At 48.6% G+C, this 23,857-nt stretch overlaps 2 protein-coding genes across 2 annotated transcripts; both read right to left on the bottom strand.

Moving 5' to 3' along the window:
* Nucleotides 1–4,298: 4,298 nt before the first annotated feature.
* LOC103652750 (polyol transporter 5) lies at nucleotides 4,299–18,118 on the bottom strand. The gene is made up of 3 exons (XM_008679720.2): nucleotides 17,526–18,118; nucleotides 5,743–6,089; nucleotides 4,299–5,580 (listed from the first exon to the last, which is right to left on the bottom strand). The coding sequence occupies exons 1-3, from the start codon at nucleotides 17,695–17,697 to the stop codon at nucleotides 4,585–4,587; spliced, it is 1,515 nt and encodes a 504-aa protein (XP_008677942.1). The 5' UTR covers nucleotides 17,698–18,118; the 3' UTR covers nucleotides 4,299–4,584.
* A 561-nt stretch (nucleotides 18,119–18,679) lies between these two features.
* Nucleotides 18,680–23,385, bottom strand: LOC103652749 (Embryogenesis transmembrane protein-like). The gene is made up of 2 exons (XM_008679718.3): nucleotides 22,362–23,385; nucleotides 18,680–20,376 (listed from the first exon to the last, which is right to left on the bottom strand). The coding sequence occupies exons 1-2, from the start codon at nucleotides 23,327–23,329 to the stop codon at nucleotides 18,879–18,881; spliced, it is 2,466 nt and encodes an 821-aa protein (XP_008677940.1). The 5' UTR covers nucleotides 23,330–23,385; the 3' UTR covers nucleotides 18,680–18,878.
* Between the last annotated feature and the right edge of the window lie 472 nt (nucleotides 23,386–23,857).

The following is a 23,857-nucleotide window of genomic DNA, read 5'->3' as shown; positions in this document are numbered from 1 at the left end:
AGGAAGTAGAGACACAAAATGAACTATCATGTTTGGACTCATCAAATTTACGTCTAATTCTAGTCCAAATATCATGCGCATCAGGGATATGTTCATAATGATTTATTATGAGGGCATGATAATCTTCCTTGCTAAGAGAATTAACTAAGATGTCAAAAGCTAGATAGTTTAAGCGAATACATCTTTGGTCTTCATCGGAAACATTTTCCCTAGCATAGTTAGGGGGGATAATACTCTTGTCTAAAATTTGTTCTAATTGTGGATCTACGGTTCTAAAGGCATTTATAGCTCTAGTAGACCATGAATCATAATTAGAACAATCGGAAAGTAATATTTCAAGAGTTACCTCCGTGTTTTCCTTGGAAGATGTCTTCTTGTTCTTTTGGGATCTTTTACGAGCCATCACTTCGAGTTGTTAGACTCAAGATGAAGTGCCTAGCTCCGATACCAATTGATAGTCGCCTAGAGGGGGGGCTGGATAGGCGAAACCTGAAAATTAAAACTTTATCCCCCAACTAGATCCTTTGATTAGTGGTTAGAACAAGATGAATAATTATCAGAGTATAAAAACTAAGTTCTTGCTAATAAAGATTATAGCTTTCAAATAATGTGGAAGTGATAAATAAATACAACTAATAAGTCTATGAAAATAAAGCAAGAAATCTTAGATGAAAAGAGCACTAACTCAAGTTCTTTCTTGCGGAGTGTTGCTACACTTAAATGAGAGGTTAACTTGAAACAACACCAAATGATATGAGCAAAGAATAGTGCAAGAGAACTTAGAGTAAGGGAAAGCAAACAAATCACAAGTAAAAGCACAATGAACACGGGTGATTTGTTTTACCGAGGTTCGGCCCTCGAAGGCCTAGTTCCCGTTGAGGAGTCCACTTAAGGACGGGTCTTTTCCAACCCTTTCCCTCTCTCCCGATCACACAAGGATCGGCGAGCTCTTCTTCTTCTCAAGGATCACTCTCGATCCACAAGGACCACCACAATCTTTGGTGTCTCTTGCTAGCTTTTACAAGCCTCCAACACTTTGGAGGAAGTTTGAATGGGAGTCAAAACTCCACGCACAAATGAACACAAGGATGAAGCACACACTATCTCTCAATGTATCTCACAAGGCACTAGGGCTAAACTCAATTGAGTAGCTCTCAATTTGCTCACTCTCTCTTTTGTGGCACTTGTGTTGGTTGTAGTGGGCTAGATCTTGTGTATAGGATGTATCAATGAATATAGGTGGTTGGGAGGGCTTGAATATGTCAACTAGATGACTTGGAATGTTGCTTGGACTCCCACCCCTTGAAGTGGCCGGTTGGGGTGGTATTTATAGCCACCATCCAATTTTGTAGCCGTTGGAGAAGCTGCTGGCGATGGGCGCACCGGACAGTCCGGTGCACACCGGACATGTCCGGTGCGCCAGCCACGTCATCCTATCCGTTGAGATTTGAGCTGGTCGACCGTTGGAGGCTTTGTCCTCATGTGGCACCGGACAGTCCGGTGCACACCGGACAGTCCGGTGCCTCTCTGATCCTCTGCTCTGACTTCTGCCGCGTGTACTGTTCATTGTCAGAGTCGACCGTTGGCGCGAAGTAGTCGTTGCTCCGCTGGCACACCGGACAGTCCGGTGCAACACCGGACAGTCCGGTGAATTATAGCGGAGCAGTCTTCGTGAAATCCCGAGGCTGCCGAGTTCCTGAGGCCGCGTTCCGTTGGAGCACCGGACACTGTCCGGTGTACACCGGACAGTCCGGTGAATTATAGCGCGCCGGCCCTGGATTTTCCCGAAGCTGGCCAGTTCGGAGCCGCTTCACTCTGGAGCACCGGACACTGTCCGGTGGAGCACCGGACAGTCCGGTGAATTATAGTGGGCTGCGCCTGAGAAACCCGAAGGCGAAGAGTTTGAAGGCAATCTTCCCTGGTGCACCGGACACTGTCCGGTGGAGCACCGGACAGTCCGGTGAATTATAGTGGGCTGCGCCTGAGAAACCCGAAGGCGAAGAGTTTGAAGGCAATCTTCCCTGGTGCACCGGACACTGTCCGGTGGCACACCGGACAGTCCGGTGCGCCCGACCAGGGAGCACTTCGGTTTCTTTTTGCTCCTTTCTCTTGACCCTTGTCTTGTTCTTTTTATTGGTTTTATGTTGAATCTTTGACACCTGTAGAATATATGATCTAGAGCAAACTAGTTAGTCCAATTAGTTGTGTTGGTCATTCAACCACCAAAATCATTTAGGAAAAGGTTTAAAGCCTATTTCCCTTTCAACACCCTGTAGTGCATGTATCACAACTAAAACTTGCTGCAGGTTTCAAAGGGGTGGCTTCTTCCTCGCTTCCACCATCCTTGCCGGAGCTCCGCGTTCCTGTCCGAGTACTCCAGACTCGAGGATTATCCAAGGGCAACCGGCTGGTTCAGCAGGTCCTGGTGGAATGGTCTGGCCTCCCGCCTGACCTCGCTACATGGGAAGATCAAGAAGCTCTTCGTCAAAGCTTTCCTTTGGCCCCTGCTTGGGGACAAGCAGGCTTCGAAGGGCCAGGGAATGTTACCAACTCGCCAATGGAGGAGATGTCCCAGCCGCTACAACAGCAAGATGGCGCAATACCGAATGGTCCAAGCAAGCAGGATGCGGCAACTCGTCGTGTGCGTCGGCCCAACAGGCGCGTATATGGGCCCGAGTGGGTGTAGACCTGCTGGTACGCAGCGGCTGGCGTGTGTGTGATGTACTTAACCTGGTCCGACTACTGGCTCGGAGGTTTTATGGATGAACAGAAACTCTAAGAAATAACATCCCTCTGTCCTTCGTCTCCCTTCTCTGTTCTTCCTAAAACCCCATCTACCTTCTCCTCCTACTACTGCTAACACGGTTGCGGCGACCCGTCTATAAAGGGTAGACGCCCTTCAGTCAGAGGACATATGGGAATAGCAACCGACTCATCATCTTCTTCTCAATTCTCTGCGCCGTCGCTTCTCTGCCCTGCTGTCCCTTCGTGTGCCGTGCAGCAGATCAAGTGAGAGCAGTGTCTCCGAACCACCGTCGGCGTTTTGACAACATGCACGTGCAGGTGCCGGCGAATCAGGTTTCTGGGAAGTGCTTCGCGCACGTCCGTTCGGGTTCTTCTTCAACACTCGTGGAAATCGCTGCGAGTAAATCTGCATTTTCAGTTTATTGCGATGACGGCCTTATGGTTAGATCCATTGTCGATTATTCTTTTATACGTTAATCTTGTTGAGTTAGTTCAGATCTGTTCTGTTTTAATGTCGTGAATATTATATGCCAGTAGATCTGGATTTTTTGTTTTATGCTGTATTTAATAATTAATCTTAATCACTATTAATTTTCCAACACATCAGGCGGGGGGAGGGGGATTTGGGAAGATAGGAACAACTATATTTTTTTAGGAGTGACGATCCTCCTGTGAGAGTTCTTTCTAGAATTATTAGTGATTCAAACATCAGGCGTCATCGCTTCCCTGAGCGGGAGAGAGTGCTCGTGGAGCTTTGGTGCAGGCATGTAACAACTAATCTTCTGTACTCCGGTCAGCATTCGTTTTTACAGGTAGCGCGTGCGGTGTGCGCCGGCGCTGGGCGAAGGTAGGCGCGCTAGTGGGTACGCTGCTGGGGGCCAAATTAAGCGACGGCGAGAGGAGGCGGTACCCGAACAATGCGTCGGCGGAGGCCAGGTCGAGCGGGGGCGGCACGACACCGACGGCTGCGCCGCGAGCTCCGGCGAGAGGTGGTGGCGCTGGCGCGCAGCGGGGTCGACGAAGGCGCCCAGATCGCCCATCGCAGTGAGCACGAGGGAGAAGCGGGAGGTTGTGCGCAGAGGCGGCGCGGGAGGAAGATGCAGTCGCCACTCGCCAATCATAGTAAGATCATAAATATAGATGACTAATAAGCACGAGACCCGCGAGTTCGACACCAAGTCCATTGTTTGGTTTCGATCCGAGCTCAACACGATTCGGTTTTATGCGGGCCCGAGCCGACCTGGCACGAATAAACGGGCCGGGCTCGTACAGAAAACTAGGCACGGTGGGCTAGCCCGTTTACCTCTAAGCCCGTTTATTGCATTAAAACGTGCTTACCAGCCCGCTTTTCGGACCGCTTTTTTCGTGCTAAACGGGCCAGCCCGGCTCGTTTAGGCCCATTGCGGGCTGGGCTCAGACAGGAAATCGAGCCCGCGGGCTCAGACGGCTCGGCCCGATTTTCTAATCATGACTGGCGGACCAGATCCAAAACAGGTCGGACTTCATCGGGCTCGGGCCAGGCCGGGCGGCCCGTTTGACCATCTCTAATCATAAACATGTATAAATTCTTGTCTCTCATGATTTAACCTTGAACTATCGATCTTTACATTACATATACAGTATATTTACTATTGAACAATCTTTGATGACATTGGCATTAGTGTGAACCCTAAGCAGTTTTGTGTTGCTCAAAGCTAGAAATATAAATTTGAGCTTTCCGTGATGGTCCAACGAGCCGAGTAGCAGGAACTGAGCTATGATGATAGCATATGGATATCAATATCAAACTACTACTATTATCACCATTGATGATCTAACGGACAGATCTAAGATACTAAACTATTTGTGGAAAAGCACTTCCATGTCCTCCAAGCTCCGGCCCTTGGTCTCCGGCAGCCGCGTGTACACGAACACAAACGCAGCCGCCGTCACGGCAGCGTAGAGGAAGAAGCAGCCAGGCATGGTGATCGCGTCGGCGAGCGAGATGAACGTCATGCTCACCACCCCGGCCATGAGCTTGTTCACTGCCATGGCCAGGCTGGAGCCCTGCGCGCGGAGCCGCAGCGGCAAGACCTCCGCGCTGTACGCCGACACTACCGACCCGTACCCGACGGAGTACGTGGCCACGACGGCCAGCACCGACGCCAGGCACGCCGCGGTCGTCGCCGGTGAAGTCGATGTCGTCGTGCTCGTGCCTACGTACAGAGTCACGGCGAGGGCGGTCGCGGTCACGGCAACGCCCGCGGTGCTAGCGAGGAGTAGCGGGCGCCGGCCGAGGCGGTCGGTGAAGAGCATGCCCACCAGGATGAAGCACGACTTGACCGCGCCCATGGCCACGGTGGCGCCGAGGATGGCGGAGTCGGACGCCATGCCGACCGCCCTGAAAATCAACGGGCTGTAGAGGAGGATGGCGTCGACGCCCGACGCCTGCACGAAGAAGTGCAGCCCGAGAACGCACGTGAGGATCCGCCGCACGTTTGTGGACGGCCGGACGAGCAGCTGCTTCCAGATACTGACACTGGCACCGGCACCGCGCCCAGCGGGCGGTGGCGGCGGCTCGGCGTCCGCGACGGCTCGCTTGATCTCCCCGAGCCAGAGGTCGGCCTCGGCCGGTGTGTCCAGCGTGCGCAGGAGCACCGCGCGCGCGTCGCTTTGGCGGCCGCGCATCGCGAGCCACCGCGGCGACTCCGGCATGACGAGGAGCACCCCGGCGGCGATGAACACGGGCGGGACCACGCCGACCGCGTACATGGCGCGCCACCCGAGGTGCACCGGCAGGCCGGAGAAGGCGTAGTTGGACACGTAGCTGAGCAGGATGCCGACGTTGACGAATACCTGCAGTACGTTGTTGATGAAACCGTCCTTTTCATCAATTAGTTAAAGACGACGGAAGCGAGCTCTTTAATCAATGGAACCAGCTGCACGTCATGTCAGTGTGACTGTGACGTGGTCCAAAACCAAAATGCAGCAGACCGACGGATGGGCGTACGTACGTACGTCAAGCATGGATGAGAGGGCGCCACGCGTGGACGCCGGCGATATCTCGGCGTTGTACACGGGGGCGACGACGCGGGCCAGCCCGGAGCCGAGGCTGGTGACGAAGCGAGCCGCCATGAGCGCGGCGAAGCTGGTGCCGAGCGACATGGCCAGCGCGCCGGCCATGAGGAAGGCGTTGGCGAGCACGAGGGTGCGGCGGCGGCCCAGGTGGTCCGCTACCCAGCCGGCGGCGAGGGTGGACGCGAGCATGAAGACGTTCATGGACCCCGCCAGCACCTCGACCTCGGCGTCCGTGAGCCCCACGTCCTCCCGCATGAACAGCTCCGCGCCGCTCATCAGCGTCAGGTCTGCATGGGGATGGGGTATAGTTTGTAAGACATCTCCATCCATGGATGGATATGGATCGGAGAAGCAGCGCACGCGACGAGAGCACACTCGCATCACGTACTGTAGCCATGAAGCATGGTGGTGACGGACGCGAGCGTGGCGCAGACGAAGGCGAACCGGTTCCGGCGCGGTGCTCCTGCTGGCGGCGGCGTCGGCCCGCCCGCCGACGAGGGAAGGAGTGGCGCCTCAGTGCCATCGTTGCTGCCTACAGCAGCCTGTGCCATGGCGCCCGGCGTAGTTACTCGGCTTGGTTTCCCGTCGGCACAGGCCGGCCGACGAATTTATAGTGTTTGCCTTTTACAAAATACTGTTTTGTACGGTAAATCGGTAATGTCATTATTTAGAGAGTAAATATATGATAGAGAATGTGAGACTCTCTCCAGCAACGCTCCCTGTACGCTCCTTTATGTGCCATTGGGAAAGGAAAGGAAGGCCGCTGACTTCCTTCACAACAGTGCAGTGAAGAAGGTGACCTTGTACTTGGACTCCAACTAGTAGTAAGACTGTCTCCAGCAATATTCTCTAAATTTCATCATCTAACAGAATATTTTCTGTCATTTACATCACACTCTAAAAATTATGTTCTCTATATCTTCTCTATCTCCAGCAGAATTCTCTAAAATCTATTCTCTATATCTTATCCTCTAACATAAAAACTTAATTAATATAATTTCTGCTTTTTATTAAACAACAACTGTTGATTAAATAAATGATTTGCTTCACTGGCATACTGGACACGAATTAGCAATTATTAAAAAAGGAAAAAAAAAATCAGAACGACGTTGGCTTCAACATTCCATCGAACATCTTCCCAGCGTCGTGGCTCGTAGCATGTTGATGTAGCGGTTGGCCTCGATAGCCACCGGCGGGCAGCTTGCCCACGCCTGCGACGCAGCGCTGGCCACCGTCGACTCCATGTCCATGCTCTGCCCGTGCTCGTAGTTGTCGCCCCCGTCTAACTGCCGTCGTCGACTCCATGTGCAAGCTATGCCCACGCTCGCGACGCGACGACGTCGTTGAAAGCCAACGCCGACTCCATGCCAAGCTCTGTCGTGCCCGCGACACGACGCCAGTGTCGAATGCCGCTGGCAAATCCATGCCCATGCTCTGTCCACGATGTATACACACACGGAAGAAAGACGGACAGAACAGTGATAGCGGGTGGAAGCTCGTCCGCTAGATCTACTGGACGACGAGCGCACTCTAAAGTTTAACTGACGTTTTAGCGTTCGCTTGTTAAAACCTTACAAGACGACGTGAACTGGTAAATATAGCGAACAGGACTACAGGAGCCTTTACGACAGGGAGCTGTTACATACTCTGTACCCTAAATATAACGGACGTATACCTTCGGAACGGGGTCCTTCATCCTGGCCGACACAGACGACGACCGATATCCACTGTTCAATCATGCCGTGCTTCTGGTCCTCACGTACCTCGGCAGTCGGCACTGTGCGTGGCGTGTAGCGTGGAAATCGTGGACCCCTGGCTGGTACAAAATGTAATTATTTCATTTTTGTAGGATAGATAGGATTTTTTATTTTCTGGTACATTATTTTCCTAAATATGTAATATTCTTATTTTCACCAAAATAATCAGTATGTATTGTGTAGCGTATTTTAATCCTGCAACATATGAAATGTTTCTTAAGCGTCCAATGAAAATTGGATATGTATTGCCAAATCTAGTAACACTATATAGATATAGCGAGGACCAAATTTAGGGAGACGTTGCTTGAGATAACGAAAATATAGATGACATAATCTTTTAAAGTGTGCTGTAAAGAATAGAGAATATTTTTTAGAGGATAAAATTTAGAGGACGTTGCTGCAAACAATCTTCCACCCCTTTTGACAGGGTATGACTCATTGGCTTTTTTGGAGGAGTCAGAATCATTTTACAATTCATTTCAAATTGTGTATGGGAAAAATATAGGGCAAGCCGATAGAAACTTGGTGTTTGGTGTCTGGCTCCCAACAAAAAAACGTCTCAAACTTTTAAAGGGCTCTCGACGAGAAGCTATTTTTTACCGTTTGGTAGGGTCTCACGATGAGTCGATACCGATACCAGGGTGCGGATCTATAGGGGGGCAAAGGTGGCCATGCCCCCCTCAATTTTTGTAAAATCTTCTACACCTAATGTTCATTTTAATGTTAAATATAGAAGAAAAAATGAAGTTTTAGGTGGACTAAATCAGCCTTGTCCCAATCTTCTCAATAGATCGGTCTAATGCTCCCGACTTTCTTCCTTCTTCATGGTCCGGTCCTCACATCTATCTGTTTGTCCCTATTCTATCTGATGTCGTTCGAGCCAGTCCGTCTCGATGCCGCCTGTCATTGCCTCCTTCCTGGCGCGCGTTACCACTCGACCCCAAACCCTCCTGACACCCTCACCCTACCTATCATCGTCACGACGCCGACACGTCTAGCAGACCCGATCTCGCTCGTCCAGACAGTGCGACCCATCCAAGCGGCCGACCAGCTTGGTGAACCAGCAAGCCTTAGCTTCACATCGGAGAGTCCGTCTGACACCGACCCTTTCCGGTGCCCTCGCCGTTCAAGGATATAGATAAGTACGTATGGTTTTGATTCGGTCAGCAAGAACTTAACAGCATGTTTGCTTCTTTTGTTTATATAGTTTTCTTCTTTTAACATATATCGTGTATTGATATGAAATTTGGATTATATGCAATACTAGTTTTTTAGTCTTGCTTGATTTTGTCACCTAGTTTTTTGACCCCTCATAAATTCTCGTCCTACGTCTGCCACTGGCGGGTGCCCGGTGGTGAAGACCCATACCAAAGAGGTGGTGGTGGTGGTGTGACAGAGTATTCTATAAAAGATTTCTCTCTATATCTTGTTCCTCACTGCGTATATTAGAGACTCATATAAAAAAGATGTATTCTACTCTAAACTTTTATATGGGCATATTTATTATACTATCAAATGCCGTATACGTATGTTAGTTTTATTTAATCCATTTTCTAAAGTATTAAAACAAATGGAATAGATAGGAAAGACTCGGTTTAGAGGGCATTAATTGGTGACAATCTAAGCAAATAATTGGCAAAATTATACTGTTCCGCGTGGCCCGTGCCAAGATGTTGACCACATGCCTGCAAAAAAAGCGACTACATTTAAAAACCGGTGTGACAGAGTTGAATGGCTTGATGCTTACAGCATGGGAAAGTCGTCGTTGTTAGAGTAGGCTCACGTGCTATATATTTCATGGATCTGTTCTCACTGGCTTAATTCCTCGGTGGATCGTTCTCATGCGCTACTGTTGCTATTGACAACGACTTTTGTGTCGGCTGGTCACGACGTGTGTCCTCCTCCGGTTTCTCGGTGGCGCTCCACGGCTCGAGCCATTTGGATTCTGTTGACTCTACAGTCTACACGGAGGCGCTGAACAAGAAAAACTAAGGGCGAGTTTGATAACACTATTTTTCCAAAGAGAATTAATTTATTTTTCTTTGATAGAATGAGAATCTCTTCTAAAAATATAGTTGACAGACTAGCCTTAAGAGTTAATATTTTAAGACCGAAGATTTGGAGGAGGATAACGGCATATGTGATATTATAGACTCTAGTAGTCAGTGTCAAGTCAATAAAGCGGTGGCAGCGACGCTTTTACTTATTAAGCTCTTTAGAATAGATCAGACCTCGTTAAACCTAGGTTTATGGGGACGAGAAGGTACCGATTGACAATGGTTCGTGTGTCGGCCTCGTCTTGTTTTATGTTCGCGGTGTGAAGATGGACCACAACCAATAGGTTGTTGTGCCCTAATAAGGTCACGAGGGATAGAATCGGGCCCAGCCCTCTCATCGAGTTCGGATTGAGATTAACCCAACACTATTTCATTTGATGTCATTTCATAACAATACTAGAGTACAACAAGAGAGATAGGAGGGGGCACGACATAAGGTTGATGGTCGTATTGGACCTCGGCATGACCAGGAGCCAACACATGGGTGGTTAGAGAGATTCAGACCACAGTGTGCGTAATACCCTGCATCCTCTTACTGCTTACCGATCGATAAACATAAAGGAGGAAACAATTTATGGCTCAAATACGAGCGAACATCAAGAACCTTCTATATTCCCCTCATATCTAGGTTATGGTGGACTTCTAACCTATTAGTCCTAATCCACCTTTATGCCTCCCTACTAGAACAATTCTTAGTCCAAGACTATGCAGTTCTAATTGTATTAGTTCTAGGGTTGGAAAAAAGCTCGAGGCTTGCGAGCTGGCTCGATCTCGCTCAGGCTCAGCTTGGCTCGGAGAAGCTCGCGAGCCTGAATGAGCCTGAGTCGAGCCTACTTTTATAGCTCGCTCAAATGCGAGCCAAGCCGGAGCTAGCCCGAACCGGCTCACGAGCCAGCCAGATCATGTAGTGCTATGTTGTGACACTATTACATTACTATGTTATTGATTTATTTTCTTATTGTTTTATGGACCTAATGCTAGATATAGTTTAAAATATGTTCATGGATTTTGGATACATATTTTTATTTTTTATATAATGAAAATATACAATTTATACTCTAAGTTAGATTTAGTGTGGTGCCTCGCGAGCCTGAACGATCTCGAGCCGAACCTGATCTCCGAGCTCGCAATGCGACCAAGCTAAGCTGAGCTCGGCTTAGCTCGTTTTCGGCCCTAATTAGTTCGCATAGGGTCAATCAGTCAGAATCTAATGGGATGTGATTCTGAATTCACCTAAAAATGTTACTCTACACATACCCTTTATAGTGTAAGAAAGGATAGTTGTCACATTGACCTAGGGTGGTTCCTTCTAAACCCAACAACTTCGATCTTATATTAGTTTTGGAGTCGTACCGGGGCCCATCGCCTGGTTGTGGCATATTGTCAAGGATATCCTTCCAAGGCAGTCGCCATACCTATAAACATGTCACATCTATGGGGGTCAGGTACCATGTCCTTTGGTACGATGTAGTTGGTAACCATTGTATCCTTTTGTTCTTTATTACACTTTGCATGCACACATGTGGCTATAAGGTTGATGCACTCAACATATAGTAGCCTTGAGTACCCTACAACCTCTATGGTGGCAACAACATCCTTGTTAGGCTTGTAATGTCACCCAACACATATTTAATAAGCTATATCCAAGAATTATCCATTAGTATAACATTGAGTAATAGTTTGCATGCCTTTAGATGTGGGTCCTCTTTCTCGGGGTTCTATTGTCTCTATTACATCTTTCTATCTTTGCGACAAGATTACACCTAACCGTTCTAAGTCCTTCATTTTATCGGGGGTCATTGGCCTAAAGGACCCATGTTCTGACAACACATGAAGTACGAGTCTTTAGGGGCTTCAGGGCCAATAGAGGGCCCCAAGTGGCTAAGTGGTGTTGGTGCTCAAGGGATGGACTGCCCAAGAACCCGTAACCTTATAATCTCAGGGCATGAGAGGCCTCTAGGGCTTAGACTTATAGTGCCCTCGACACAAAAGGTCTTGTGGACTTAGACTAGGGATGGCAACGGGTTTAAAACCCGCGGGTATAGAGATTACAAACCCTTACCCGCGAGATTAATGTTAAACCCGTACCCGCACCCGCTACCCGCGACGGGTAGCGTATGTTACCCAAACCCGCTACCCACAGGTTTATGGCACCCGCGGGTACACTCGCGGGCACAATACCCACAAGTTGTCATATTATATATATATACATATATATACATACATACACATACATATATATATATACATACATACATATATATATACATACATATATATATACATATACATACATATATATATATACATATACATACATATATACATATATATATATACACACGCGCGCGGGTTTGCGGGTTTGCGGGCCACGAGAAAAAACCCGTCGGGGTGAGAATCAAACCCGTACCCGTACCCAAGGGTACAAACTCACACCCAAACCCGCACCCTATAGGGTTTTTACCCGCGGGCACACGGGTAAAATGTGCACGTTGCCATCCCTAACTTAGACTTATAATTTTATAAATTCCATAAGGCACAAGGAGGCTCGAGGACTTAGACGACCTCCAATGATACCCCAAGACTTAATCACCTAGGCAATTTTGGCATGTACAGTGGCTCCCTTAGAGCATCCAATGGTGCCCCTCCATGTCCCTCTTAATGGAGAGAGAAGGAAATTCCCCTTTCTATAGGGACCTCTAATATCCCTTTTTTAATAAGTGTTTGTAACTGCGAAATTAATCTATTTCAAGTTTAATTACTTGATAATAATATGTATTATGGTACTACAAATATTGTAGTATTTTTTTGGAACTTTAAAACATATGTAGAAAAGTCCAATTGCTTTGTTAAAATATATAGAGGGAGTTGAATAGGGGGAATAGTCAGAGAGGAGGTGAAATAAGGAAAGAAAAGAGGTACTTAAATAGGAATAGAAAGTACTAATAGAAGGATTTAGGAGCAAGAACCGTTGGAATCAATCTTAGCCTCAAGAGTTCATCGAGACAGAGGAGAGCCTATGGGAACTAAGGCATGTTTGGCTCGCTGCTTGCCACACTTTCCTAACTTTTCTATCTATAATTAGTTCTTCAATTTGAACGATTAACCTTGGATAAAGTGTGATATAGTTAGTCATGAACCAAGCACCCCCTAATCTTTAGCCAAAACTCTAGGGCACAGTCCATATGGACGTAGAATATTTTGTCATTATAGGTTCCATAGCTAGAGACGACAATGGATACCCAAAACCTGACTACCCGACGGGTTTTACCCGATATGAAGGCGGGTACGTGATGATTTCTCTACTCGTGGGTATGTTAATGGGCAAGAACCCCTACCTGTTGGGTAGACGGGTACAGGTACGGGTTAGTACTACCCATACCCGTCTACCCATAGGTAAAATATACCCACATCAATACCACTATAACCATCTAATAGAGCCCATCTTAGCTAAAATAAAACTCTTCTCTAGTTATCATTTGTCTAGCTACCAAGTTATGTAATCATATGATTTGTTATATGTGAAGTTGAACTTGTTTTTTATGTTTATTTAATATTTTGAGCGATTAATATATTGAAATTTAAGACTTTCCTAACAGGTACGGGTTACCCGACGGGTAAAATTATCCGCGCGGGTATGGGTATGAGTAAGATTTTATACCTGCGAGCATATAGGGGTAACTCGACGGTGAAAGTCGCCTAGAGGGGGGCGTGAATAGTCGCAACCTGAAAATTATAAACTTTGAACACGCACTTCACCCAGGGTTAGGGTTTAGAAATAAATAATAGTGAATTTGGAGTGCGGAAGATAGTTCCTCTTGCTATGAGTTGCTCAATCAATACGAATAACTTTGGGAGCAAACTCAAAACAATGTGAGCAAGAGAACTTTAGAGAGAGGAGAGGGAAGAAACAAATCGAATGGTGAAGATCAACACAAGTGGACATGGAGATTTGTTTTCCGAGGTTCGGTTCCAAATAACATACTCCTCGTTGAGGAGGTTACAAAGGCCGGGTCTATTTCAACCCTTTCCCTCTCTCAATCGTTCACCTAGACCGGTTGAGTGCTTCTCCTTAATCTCACAGGTCACTTAGACCCCGCAAGGATCACTACACAATTAGGTTTCTCTTACTTGCTTTACAAATCACTTAGAGTTTAGAAGGAGAAGAAGAAAGCAACCAAGCAACGAGAGCAACAATTGGAACACAAATCGCCCTCTCTCAGGTCACTAAACACTTAAGATCACTTGACTTGATTTTGGCACTTGGAGAGAATTTGAGGCTTTGAATGCATCTTTGGAGTGCATTATTCTTTGCTCTTGTATTGAATGAAGAGAGTGGGTTATAGCCCCAACCACTATTCTAGCCGTTGGCTGACTTCTCTGTCGATGGGCACACCGAATAGTCTGGTGGCGCATCGGACACAATACTGTTCACTGTCCGGTGCGTGCCACGTCAGCCAACCGTTGAAGAATTTTGTCCTTTTGGTGCACCGGACAATCCGGTGGCACACCGGACAGTCCGGTGCGACCTGTTGTCATAGACTGTCTTCTGACTTCTGGCGCTGCAGACTGCCACGCAATCAACCGCAGTCGACTGTTGGACGAAGATGACTTTTGCTCGTGGTCTCACTGTACAGTCCGGTGGCACACCGGACAGTCCGGTGATTTTTAGTGGACGAGCGCTGAGAAATCCCGAGAGCAGCTAGTTCGCGGAATGCTCCAGCCTGGGCACCGGACGGTCTGGTGCGCCTGAGGCTACAACAAGTCCGTTTTGCTCCAACCTTGTAGAATTTGCCCCAAGGTCATTTTATTTGTATGTGTATATGAACTTTATGCACCTGAGAAAAATATCAACTAGGCAAACTAGTTAGTCCATAAGGTTTGTGATGGTCGTCAAACACCAAAATCGATTACAGGAAATAGTTGAGGCCATTTTCCTTTCAGACAGGTAGAATTTTTTTGATGGGTACAGGTATGGAATGACACTACCCGAAGAGTATGTACCCGTTGCCATCCCTATTCATAGCGCTAGATGTCCTGGATCTCATAATGCCCAAATGTCTCGAAGGGCTGTTGGGCCGTCGGGTAGCTCCGAGTTCATCTAGAGCTATGTCTCTCCCCTAGTCAGGGTCGGGAAAGTTCTCATGTCTCCGATCCTTAGGAGGGATAGTCTCATTACACCATCTCTTGAGTATTTTAAAACATGTCTGGAATAGTGATGGGAATTGGACCGGGTTGAACCCATTGTGCTTCAGATCAAATAGATTCGTGCCTAAAAATACCAATTTTTTTGGGTCAGTGTCATGCCGGCCTAACGAATAAAAACAATGGTCTAGCCCGGTCCTAAAACACGTTAGACTGTGTGGGCCTAAGGCCAACCCATATGTAAAGTTCAAATATCACAATCACATAAATTCCATAGCTTACTAAAAGTAAAGAAATCAAACACTTTTTCGTGCCAGATCGGTCTAAGCCTAGCCCATGCGTGGGGCCATGCCGGACCTCGACAGGCTAAAAATTAAGGCATGACCTAACCCTTCTGTGCTAGTTCGGCTCATATAACATCGTGCTGGGTCGTGATTTGGGCTCCTAATTTCGGGTTATGTTTGTGCTAACCAAAAAACAGGCACATATTACCATCACTATTCACTAGTCTTGAGGACAAGATATGGACATCCTTAACGCCGACATGCAACTGTCCTCCTCCGCAGCGGGCATCCCCGTTCACTAGTGAAATCCCCTTTTGCGAGCGGCAATCACATCACAGTTTCTTATGAGGCACACAAGAAAGTTGTCAGTTATTTAAAAGCATGCATGTTGAAATTAACCTATTGGTTGGATTACGATTTCTGAATTTGACAAACCATGAATACCAATCGCATATCCTTGTAAATCACTTGGCGAAGAGAACGCCGATGTCCTCCAAACTTCGGCCTTTGGTCTCCGGCAGCCGCACGTAGACGAACACCCCCGCTGCCACAGCCGTGCTGGCATACAGGAAGAAGCACCCGGCCATGGTGATGCTGTTGGCAAGCGAGATGAACGTCATGCTGATGATGCTGCAGGTGACCCGGTTCGCCGCGATGCCAAGGCTCATGCCCTGCGCGCGCAGCTGCAGCGGCAGGATCTCCGCGCTGTAGGTCGGCGCCAGCGGGCCGAGGCCGATGGAGAACGCGGTGACGAACGCTAGCACCGACGCGACGCACGCCGCCGTCACCGCGGGTGTCGTCTCGCCGGCGCCGAAGCACAGCGTGATGCCCAGCGACGTGAGCGTGGCAGCGATGCCAGCGGCGCTGGCGATGAGGAGCGGCCGGCGGCCGAGCCTGTCGGACCACCCCTCGGCCATTCCTTGCGTCGCACCGGTTCAGATACCTCCTCCTGCAGCAGTGCCAGCGTGCACGCGGTGTCCAAGTCCACCGGACGTTGCACCATCACCACTGCCCGAACATCCTCACGCAAACCCTCCACAAATCTTGTCGTAAAATACAAGGGGTCTGTCATTGCCTCATATGCAGACAACTGGTCCATCAATGTGGAGAAACGAGTAATATACTCCTCAACTGACCCAGTTTGCCTAATCCTGAACAGTTGCCTTAATAATGCTTGGTGTTGGTCCCTACCAAAACGATCCATCAGCAGCTTGCAGAACAAGGGCCAACGCAGCTCCACATATCTTCTCTGAATCGCCTGAAACCAACAAGCTACCGTAGGTGATAGATGCATAGATATAACCCGAATCCAGACAGCGGGATCCACCTGATACATCTCAAAATATGATTCACACTGAGATATCCACAACCTGGGATTATCACCCTCAAAAGCTGGGAAAGGCAGCTTAGGTAACTTGCCTAAGGAACTGAACGCAGAATCCCCATGCCTCCCCCTGGGCACATCATACATAGGGTTCGGATCCTGAATACCAGGCGATACAGGCGGAAAAGTAAACTGATGATTACCCTTCGCCGGTTCCGGTACGTAGGTGAGCACCGATCCAAAAGTTGAATCCCTGAACGCCGTGTCATCGCGATGGTCGATCATACCATCGTTTGCCGATCCAATCAGCTGTCGAGAAGGGATGGCCCCAGGTTTCTGCAGCAACGCCGGCTCGACCATCGGCTCCATCGATGCGCGATCCCACAACTTGTTCAACTTGCGGACCTCCAACTTGACATCTTCCATAGCCGCCTCCACCTTCGGCTTCCACGCGGACAGCTCGGTCCCGACGGCTTCCAGCGCGGCGATGCGCTCATCACGGGATGAAGCCAACTCCGTGAACTTTTTCTCCCACTTCTGATCCATCGCCGAGAACCGTTTCTCCAACTCATCAACGATCAGCTTGGTGTTGACATCCATTGCTCCAAGTCGCTGCTGAAGACGGGTGAAGTGCTCGTGGTTAACGGGCTCCAGCGCGAAGACGGCCAAGATCGAGAATCTGATACCAAATGTAATCGTCCAAACTCAGGAAGGTAAAGAATAGCAGATGAACAAGATAGAAAAGCAACAGAGGAGAACGGGGAGCAGAGGTGGTTTGGTATTAGGTGGGAAAACAGAATTCTGTTACACTTTTCTTGATACCCTCTGCTCTCTCTTCCCAGATACTTATCTCCCCTCGCTTACACGCCTGAGAAGGCCACACACCATCACACCACGCTTGGCTGCAACACACGACCTCTAGGCCGTCACCCAGTCAGGCCCGCTCACTCGGACACTTGGCTTGCGAATTCTTCCTCCTTTCTTTGGCCCAGCTTCATCCTCTTTGTCACTTGGACGGCCCACCTCTTCAAACTCCAGTCCTGGTGCCACGCTGCTCACACATGGCCGGATGCTGTTGTCACGAACGACGATGAAGCACGTACGTACGACTATACGAGACGAGAGTAGCAGAAACGACGAGCTGCCGTGTACGTACTGTAGCCCATGAGGATGGTGGTCATTGAGGCGAGCGTGGCGCAGATGAAGGCGAACATGTTCCGGCGTGGCAGGGGCGGTGGCGCAGATGAAGGCTCCATCTCCACGGCGGGCGAGGGTAGGAGCGGCTCGGCGATGACATCGGCGGCGCCATGGTGCTCCGTAGTGCCCATGGCTTGGGTTTCTTGGCTTGACGCTGGTCGCTGGCGAGGACGACTGAGACAGTGGCCTAGTCACTGGCTGGATGCATCATCGGATTCGGATCTCAGTGTGTGTCACTGTCAGCTCGCAAGCTGCAGAATTATTTGGGATGCAAATTGTTGCATCAGGAAAAGGGGATCGAATCGAAGGATATGAACATCGATCCTATGAAAGAGGACAAATCATACAAGCCATGGAGTTCGGTGGTGGCGTGAATCGTGATTAGCACCGGGTTACCTTTTCGGTTGTCCATTAGATTACGAGATTAATTAAGAGTGATTATCACCTAAAACGACATGAGGGAGGGACCCTTGCTCGCTGACATGAATGCCACTAGCTCGACTCTGCTCCGTGTTGTGGAAGCTGAAGGTGGGGGGATCGAGTGAGGACGGGAACAACACGACGCTCCGGCAAGCGCGCGGGGAGACGATGAAAGATATATTGCAGCCCATCATTTTAGCTACAAATTAGCTGAAATCAGTCTTGTGGGATGATACGTGGGGTCTGTTTGGATGGCTAAAATTTAGTTAGCTAGAGTTTGTCAGCTAGTTGGCTAGTTAAAAGTTTCGCTAAAAACTTAGAGCATGTTTGTTTGGGATTATAATGTGCCACAAACAAACAGACCTCTTAGTCCATCTGTTAGCCTCTATTTGGATGTGCACTACTGGAAACAGACTCTTTGTCGAGTGTCTTTTGTCGGACACTCGGCAAAGACGGCTTTACCGAGTGCCACCCTCGATAAAAGATGACTCTTGGTATCGACGGCCTTTACCGAGGGTAGTACACTCGGCATATCCAGACACTCGGCGAAGGGTGATGTTCGGCCAAGGACCGTCAACAGCCGTCTATAGCTGACAGCCAGACGCGGACGGCTAATTTTTATACATGTTCTTTCATTCTCGCAAGCCCATGAATAATACCATTTACACAACAGATGATACATACATATATATGTATATCAACAAATATATAACTTGATATATATGTGATGTTTTGGTACATATAATAAGATATGCAAATTAAGTTCTGTATTCAGTATTGTGAGATATATACGCAGCAATAATAAGGAATTAATACAAATTGGCATATTGGAGCAAACTGATGACTCCTACAGAAACAAAAGTTGTGGCACGTCTGTTGTGTTTGCTTCAAGTCATGTACTGCTAGGTAGGCGTGCACTCTGGCCATGCTGGGTGCCCTCACTTGCTTTCCCTTTCTTCCAGAAGAAGAGGAGTGCAACGAAGCCCACTATAGGCAGGAGGAGCAGGATGACGTTCTTGGACGTGCACCAGTCCCGAGCGCTGCCAGCCGCGTAGGCTCCGAGGAGCGCGAGCATGCCGAGGAACATGGCAGTGTGCATCGGCCAAAGGGGCCGCTTGTTCCTCTCGTCGTCATTGTCGCGCAGCATCCTCGGAAGCAGCAGCACGATGACAGTGACGGAGGCCATGAAAGAGACGGAGTTGTTGTAGAAGAAGGCGTTGTACCGGTGCTTGTCGATGTCGTAGAGCACCGGGTTCCCAGCGGAGTGCCCGTCGCCGTCGTCCTCCATCCACAGGCCACCGGGCGGCTTCAGGCCCGTCAGGTAGGTGACGCTCGCGGCCAGTATTCCTACCAGCATCAGGTACATGGCCGCCGCTCCCGAGGGTTTCCTGGGTTTTTGTTCTTGACGATCAGCAGGTGATGATGAATCTTTGTTTTCCCTGGCGTGACGACGGTGCTTGATGGTCACGTATAACACGGCCGCAAAAACCGCAAGAACCAGCAGTAAGAGGACGATGGAGGTCCGCAGGTGCAGGGAGCTTCCAGCAGCGTAGGCGCCGATGAGGCTGAACATGCCCGCCACCATGCAGACAAAGAGCGCGTAGCAATTGATGCCTGGCCCGTACAGGTTAGGGTTGAGAAGGAGCACGATGAGGGCCACGGATGCCATGAAGCTCGCCGTGTTGCAGTAGAGGAATGCCTTGTAGCGGCGAGGGTACTTGTCCTGGAGGACGGGGAAGCCGGCGCGGTGCCCAAACCTGTCGTTCTCCCACAAGCCGCCGGGCGGGGTCAGCCCGGCCTGGTAGGTCAGTGTCGCAGCCAGGATCGCAAGGAGCAGCAGCACCTCACGCTTCTTCTCTAGCCGATCCTTCTTTCTCTTCTTCTCTTGCTCACTGTTCGTGGCGTTTCCTTCATCATCGGCCTTGTTGTTATCCTTTTCTCTGTTGGGGTCTAGCGTGAAGAAGACGATGTGGATGACCACGTAGACAAGGACACCGCCAGCCATGGCGAGCATGTAGATGGAGGTGCTGGTGTCCCTGCAGCTCCCGGCAGCGTACGCGCCTATGAGGCAAAACAGATCCAGTATCATCACCGCCTCCAGCGCGTGGCGCCTGACGAGGAACTCGTTCTGCAGCATCACCATGATGACCAGGGATGCCACGAAGGCCGCCGAGTTGAAGTAGAAGAAGACCTTGAACCGCCCTGGATGCGTCGTCAGGAATATTGGGTCCCCTGCGCTGTGGCCTTCCCCGTTCTCTGCCCAGACGCCCCCTGGCGGATCGACACCGGCTTGGTAGGCAACGGTCGCCGCAAGAATGACAAGCAGCTGAATGAATTCACGAATCTTGTCCAGATCATCGTCGTCGTCTATACCTTTGCCACTACCCTTCCTAACAATGCACAAATAATATTGCTAGTTCAGTTGCTGTAGTCTAGAATAACTATCTTGCCTTGGTGATCAAAATTAATCATGTCATATTAAGACCTTCTTAAGGGCTTGTTCGTTTTGCTATTAAACCATATGGATTGGGTGGGATCGAGTCAGTTTAAATCCATAGTAAGTCAAAATACATCTCAATCCCATTCAATCCACTTCAGTCCACATGGAATTGAAATAACCAAACAAGGCCTAATACTTGTGTGTGGCCCTAATAACAGACCTTGAGCTGATGAGAGCTCCAAATTAGAAGTAAAATGTTTTATTATGCAAGACAGTAGCTAGTGAAATTAATGCAGTCAGCCAGTGACATAAATGTATATATGTGTCTCAAGGACTCTACTCCAGACAAGATGTAAGTCTGTCTCCAGCAACGTCCTCTATATCCATCATCTTTATCCGTCCTTTACAGTCTCCTCTAAAAGATTCTATCATCTATATCTCCTTCATCTCCAACAACGTCCTCTAAATCACGTCCTCTATACTCAAATATCTATATTAGGGACATTTTTTATTTTTTATTTTTGTACATATGTATTTGTCATACTCTCAAATGTATTGTACATATTTTAGTTTTGCTAAACCGGTTATTTAAAATATTTAAATAGATAGAGGACCGTTTAGAGAAACTCTATATATAAAGAATCCAGCAGCGTCCTCTAAATTTAGAGGACCGTTTAGAGGACGTTGCTGAAAAGCATAGAGGACCATTTGATCCTCTATATTTATGGTACAGAACCCTTTAGAGTCTTTTGCTGGAGCTAGCCTAATACCTAAGGGCACGTATAACCCTGAACCTCTTACACGTTACTCCAAGCATAAAACATGCTAAAGTTTAGTCACTAAAGTAACCTCTTCGATTCTAGTGACTAAACTTGACTAAAGAGCATTAATTAGTATGAATAATGACGGTATTACCTTTAATGAATGCATGCACACGTGCGTGTATGAACGCTAGGGAAGGCATGCATGCTGGTCAGCCCTATAGGAACGTGTAAAAAATACTTTAGGGTGGAAAAAAAATACTTTTAGTTCCTTTCAGTCACTCCTTGTGACTAGACAACTAAAGTTTAGTCACCCTATTTTAATCACTATGTTTGATTTTTTAGGGACTAAAAGTAACTAAAGTTTTATCATTAAACTTTAGTCACCCTAAACCAAACGGTGCCTAAGATTCATTGCACCGATTATAGTACTCAATAAATTCAATCTACCAATTAGTTATGTTTTTATCTTGAGCATAGAGCTAAAACATATGTCTTCGTCAAAAGATGTGCCTGTCATACAATTTTATAAATTCACCCCTAGACACAACCGAAGACACATTTCAAGGCATACATGCCCTGAAGGTCAAAGAGGCAAAGGGGTGGGAACTACAACGGAGCCGAGAGGTACAAAACATTCAGGTGTTGTTTGATTTATGAAATGTAACATAAATGGCAATGGTATGATTCGCACTCGAGTACTAGCGGTAACAAGTTTGAATAGGCAACTATCAATTTCTAGTGTGGAATCTGATTACGGTTAAACTTAAACAAACATAATTTAACGTTATCGATTATCCATTACGTTACAAATATGTAAACCGAACAACACCATAATGGTTGCATGGTTGCAGATACTCGTGATTTTTACCTTTTCATATGGTAAATTTGTAGAGTTGCATACTTCTTGGCAGTTTTGACCAATATATGGTTATATATCGAGATGATTCACTTCTAGTTGTTCATGATGAAATAACCAAAATGCGTTCACTTGAATATATAGCACTAATTAATGTACAGTATTTTATAGGGGGTAAACTGTTTGACCATGCATTATTATTGTATATTAGATTGTTCACTTGAATATATTTCGAAATGTGATTTTAACCAATAATTAATACTGTAATCTACAACGGAAAAGAAGTCTGCAGGGACGTGTAAATAGTGCGTGTACCTGGTAGTTGGACCAGTGCCATAGCAAGGAAGCTGGAAAGCGGAGCCCACAAGAAACCACTGGAGGAAGATGCAGAGAAGGACTGCGACGACTAGGCAGAGAACGTAGATGGTGTGCTTGCTGTCCCTGCAGCTGCCGGCGGCGTAGGCGCCCCCGATGCCCAAGATGGCCACGACGACGAGGCCATAGAGGGGGACCCTGATGGACTTGAGCTTGAGCTTCTCGTAGTGCACGGTGAAGGTGATGGCCAGCAGGGACGCGATGAAGGCGGTGGAGTTGCTGAAGAAGAAGAACTTGTAGCGGATGGGGTGGAGCGCCTGGAGCACCGGGTCGCCGGCGGTGTGGCGGAGTCGGCCGTTGGCGTCCAGCAGGGTGGTCCGCCAGAATCCCCCGGGCGGGTTGAGCCCGGCGACGTAGGCGACGGTGGCGACGAAGACGGCGAGCACCATCAGGATCTCGTGCTTCTCCAGGTCGCCGGGCGACGGTGGCTGCGGCTGTTCCGTTTGGGCGCTGGCGCTGGTGCTGATGCTGAACCTCGGGACGGCGACGATCACGTAGACGGCGGTGGCGATGACGAGGACGGAGGCGCAGACGGTGGTGAACCGGTCGTGGCTGGTGCCGGCGGCGTAGGCGCCCATGAGGGCGAGCAGGTCGACGACCATCACCGCCCGCGTGAGCTTGAGCAGGCTCGCCGCGGCGTCCCTGTGCAGCAGCAGGAGGAGCAGGCTGACCACGAGCGACGCGGCGAAGGAGACGGCGTTGAAGCAGTAGAAGATGATGTAGCGCACGTAGTTAGTGTCCCGGAGGATGGAGTCGCCGGCCAGCTCTCCCGCCGCTCTGTCGTCCTCCAGCCACGAGCCCCCCGGCGGGTTCAGTCCCGCCGCGTAGGTCACCGTCGCAACCAGCGTGGCCAGCAGCAGTAGGTACTTCTTCAGCTGGTACTCCATTGACGACTCGCTGCCCGCCATTGTCCTCCTGTCCTGACCGCGCGCGTGTTGGTGGTGGTCAGCAGCTAGGTGCGCGCTGCTGGGATGTTGGAGCCAAGTGTCATGTATATATATAGATGAGATCGAGCTGATTGATATCTGCTTGATGCATGCGTGTGTTCCAATAATGGCATTACTTGATCAAGTCACCTTATTTTATACTTTATTCCCTCCTTCGTCCTGCTCCGTTTCGATGTCTAGGGGTGCTAATGGATTACGATTTAAATATTTCTTCACATATTGTTACTAGAGTCTTTAATAAATTTAGTTCAAGAATAAATAAAATAAAGCTCGACCTTAATCAGATTCGATTCTTAAATTTTACAGCTTAAAATTTAGAGCATGTTACCACCTCTACTCATATCTCCTGCACATAGGGATGACAATGGGTCGGGTTCGGATCGGGTATGGTAAATACCCGCCCGTGACAATACCCGCGGGTATTACTCATACCCGCCCGCAACTATACCCGCGGGTAGGATTTTGTACCCGTGCCCGTACCCATCGGGT

Source organism: Zea mays, chromosome 4 (genome assembly GCF_902167145.1).
Source record: "Zea mays cultivar B73 chromosome 4, Zm-B73-REFERENCE-NAM-5.0, whole genome shotgun sequence".
NCBI lineage: Eukaryota > Viridiplantae > Streptophyta > Magnoliopsida > Poales > Poaceae > Zea > Zea mays.
The sequence above is the reverse complement of the archived record's forward strand: the minus strand, read 5'-3'. Positions and strand labels throughout refer to the sequence as shown.

Excerpts from the sequence above, each read along its gene's own strand:
- LOC103652749 (XM_008679718.3), bottom strand. The coding sequence starts at position 23,329 with ATGGCGGGCAGCGAGTCGTCAATGGAGTACCAGCTGAAGAAGTACCTA. Across the intron at positions 20,377-22,361 it reads GGCACTGGTCCAACTACCAG|GAAGGGTAGTGGCAAAGGTA; the intron begins GTACACGCACTA and ends GTGCATTGTTAG.
- LOC103652750 (XM_008679720.2), bottom strand. The coding sequence starts at position 17,697 with ATGGGCACTACGGAGCACCATGGCGCCGCCGATGTCATCGCCGAGCCG. Across the intron at positions 6,090-17,525 it reads CACCATCCTCATGGGCTACA|ACCTGACGCTGATGAGCGGC; the intron begins GTACGTACACGG and ends ATCCCCATGCAG. Across the intron at positions 5,581-5,742 it reads CCCTCTCATCCATGCTTGAC|GTATTCGTCAACGTCGGCAT; the intron begins GTACGTACGTAC and ends AACGTACTGCAG.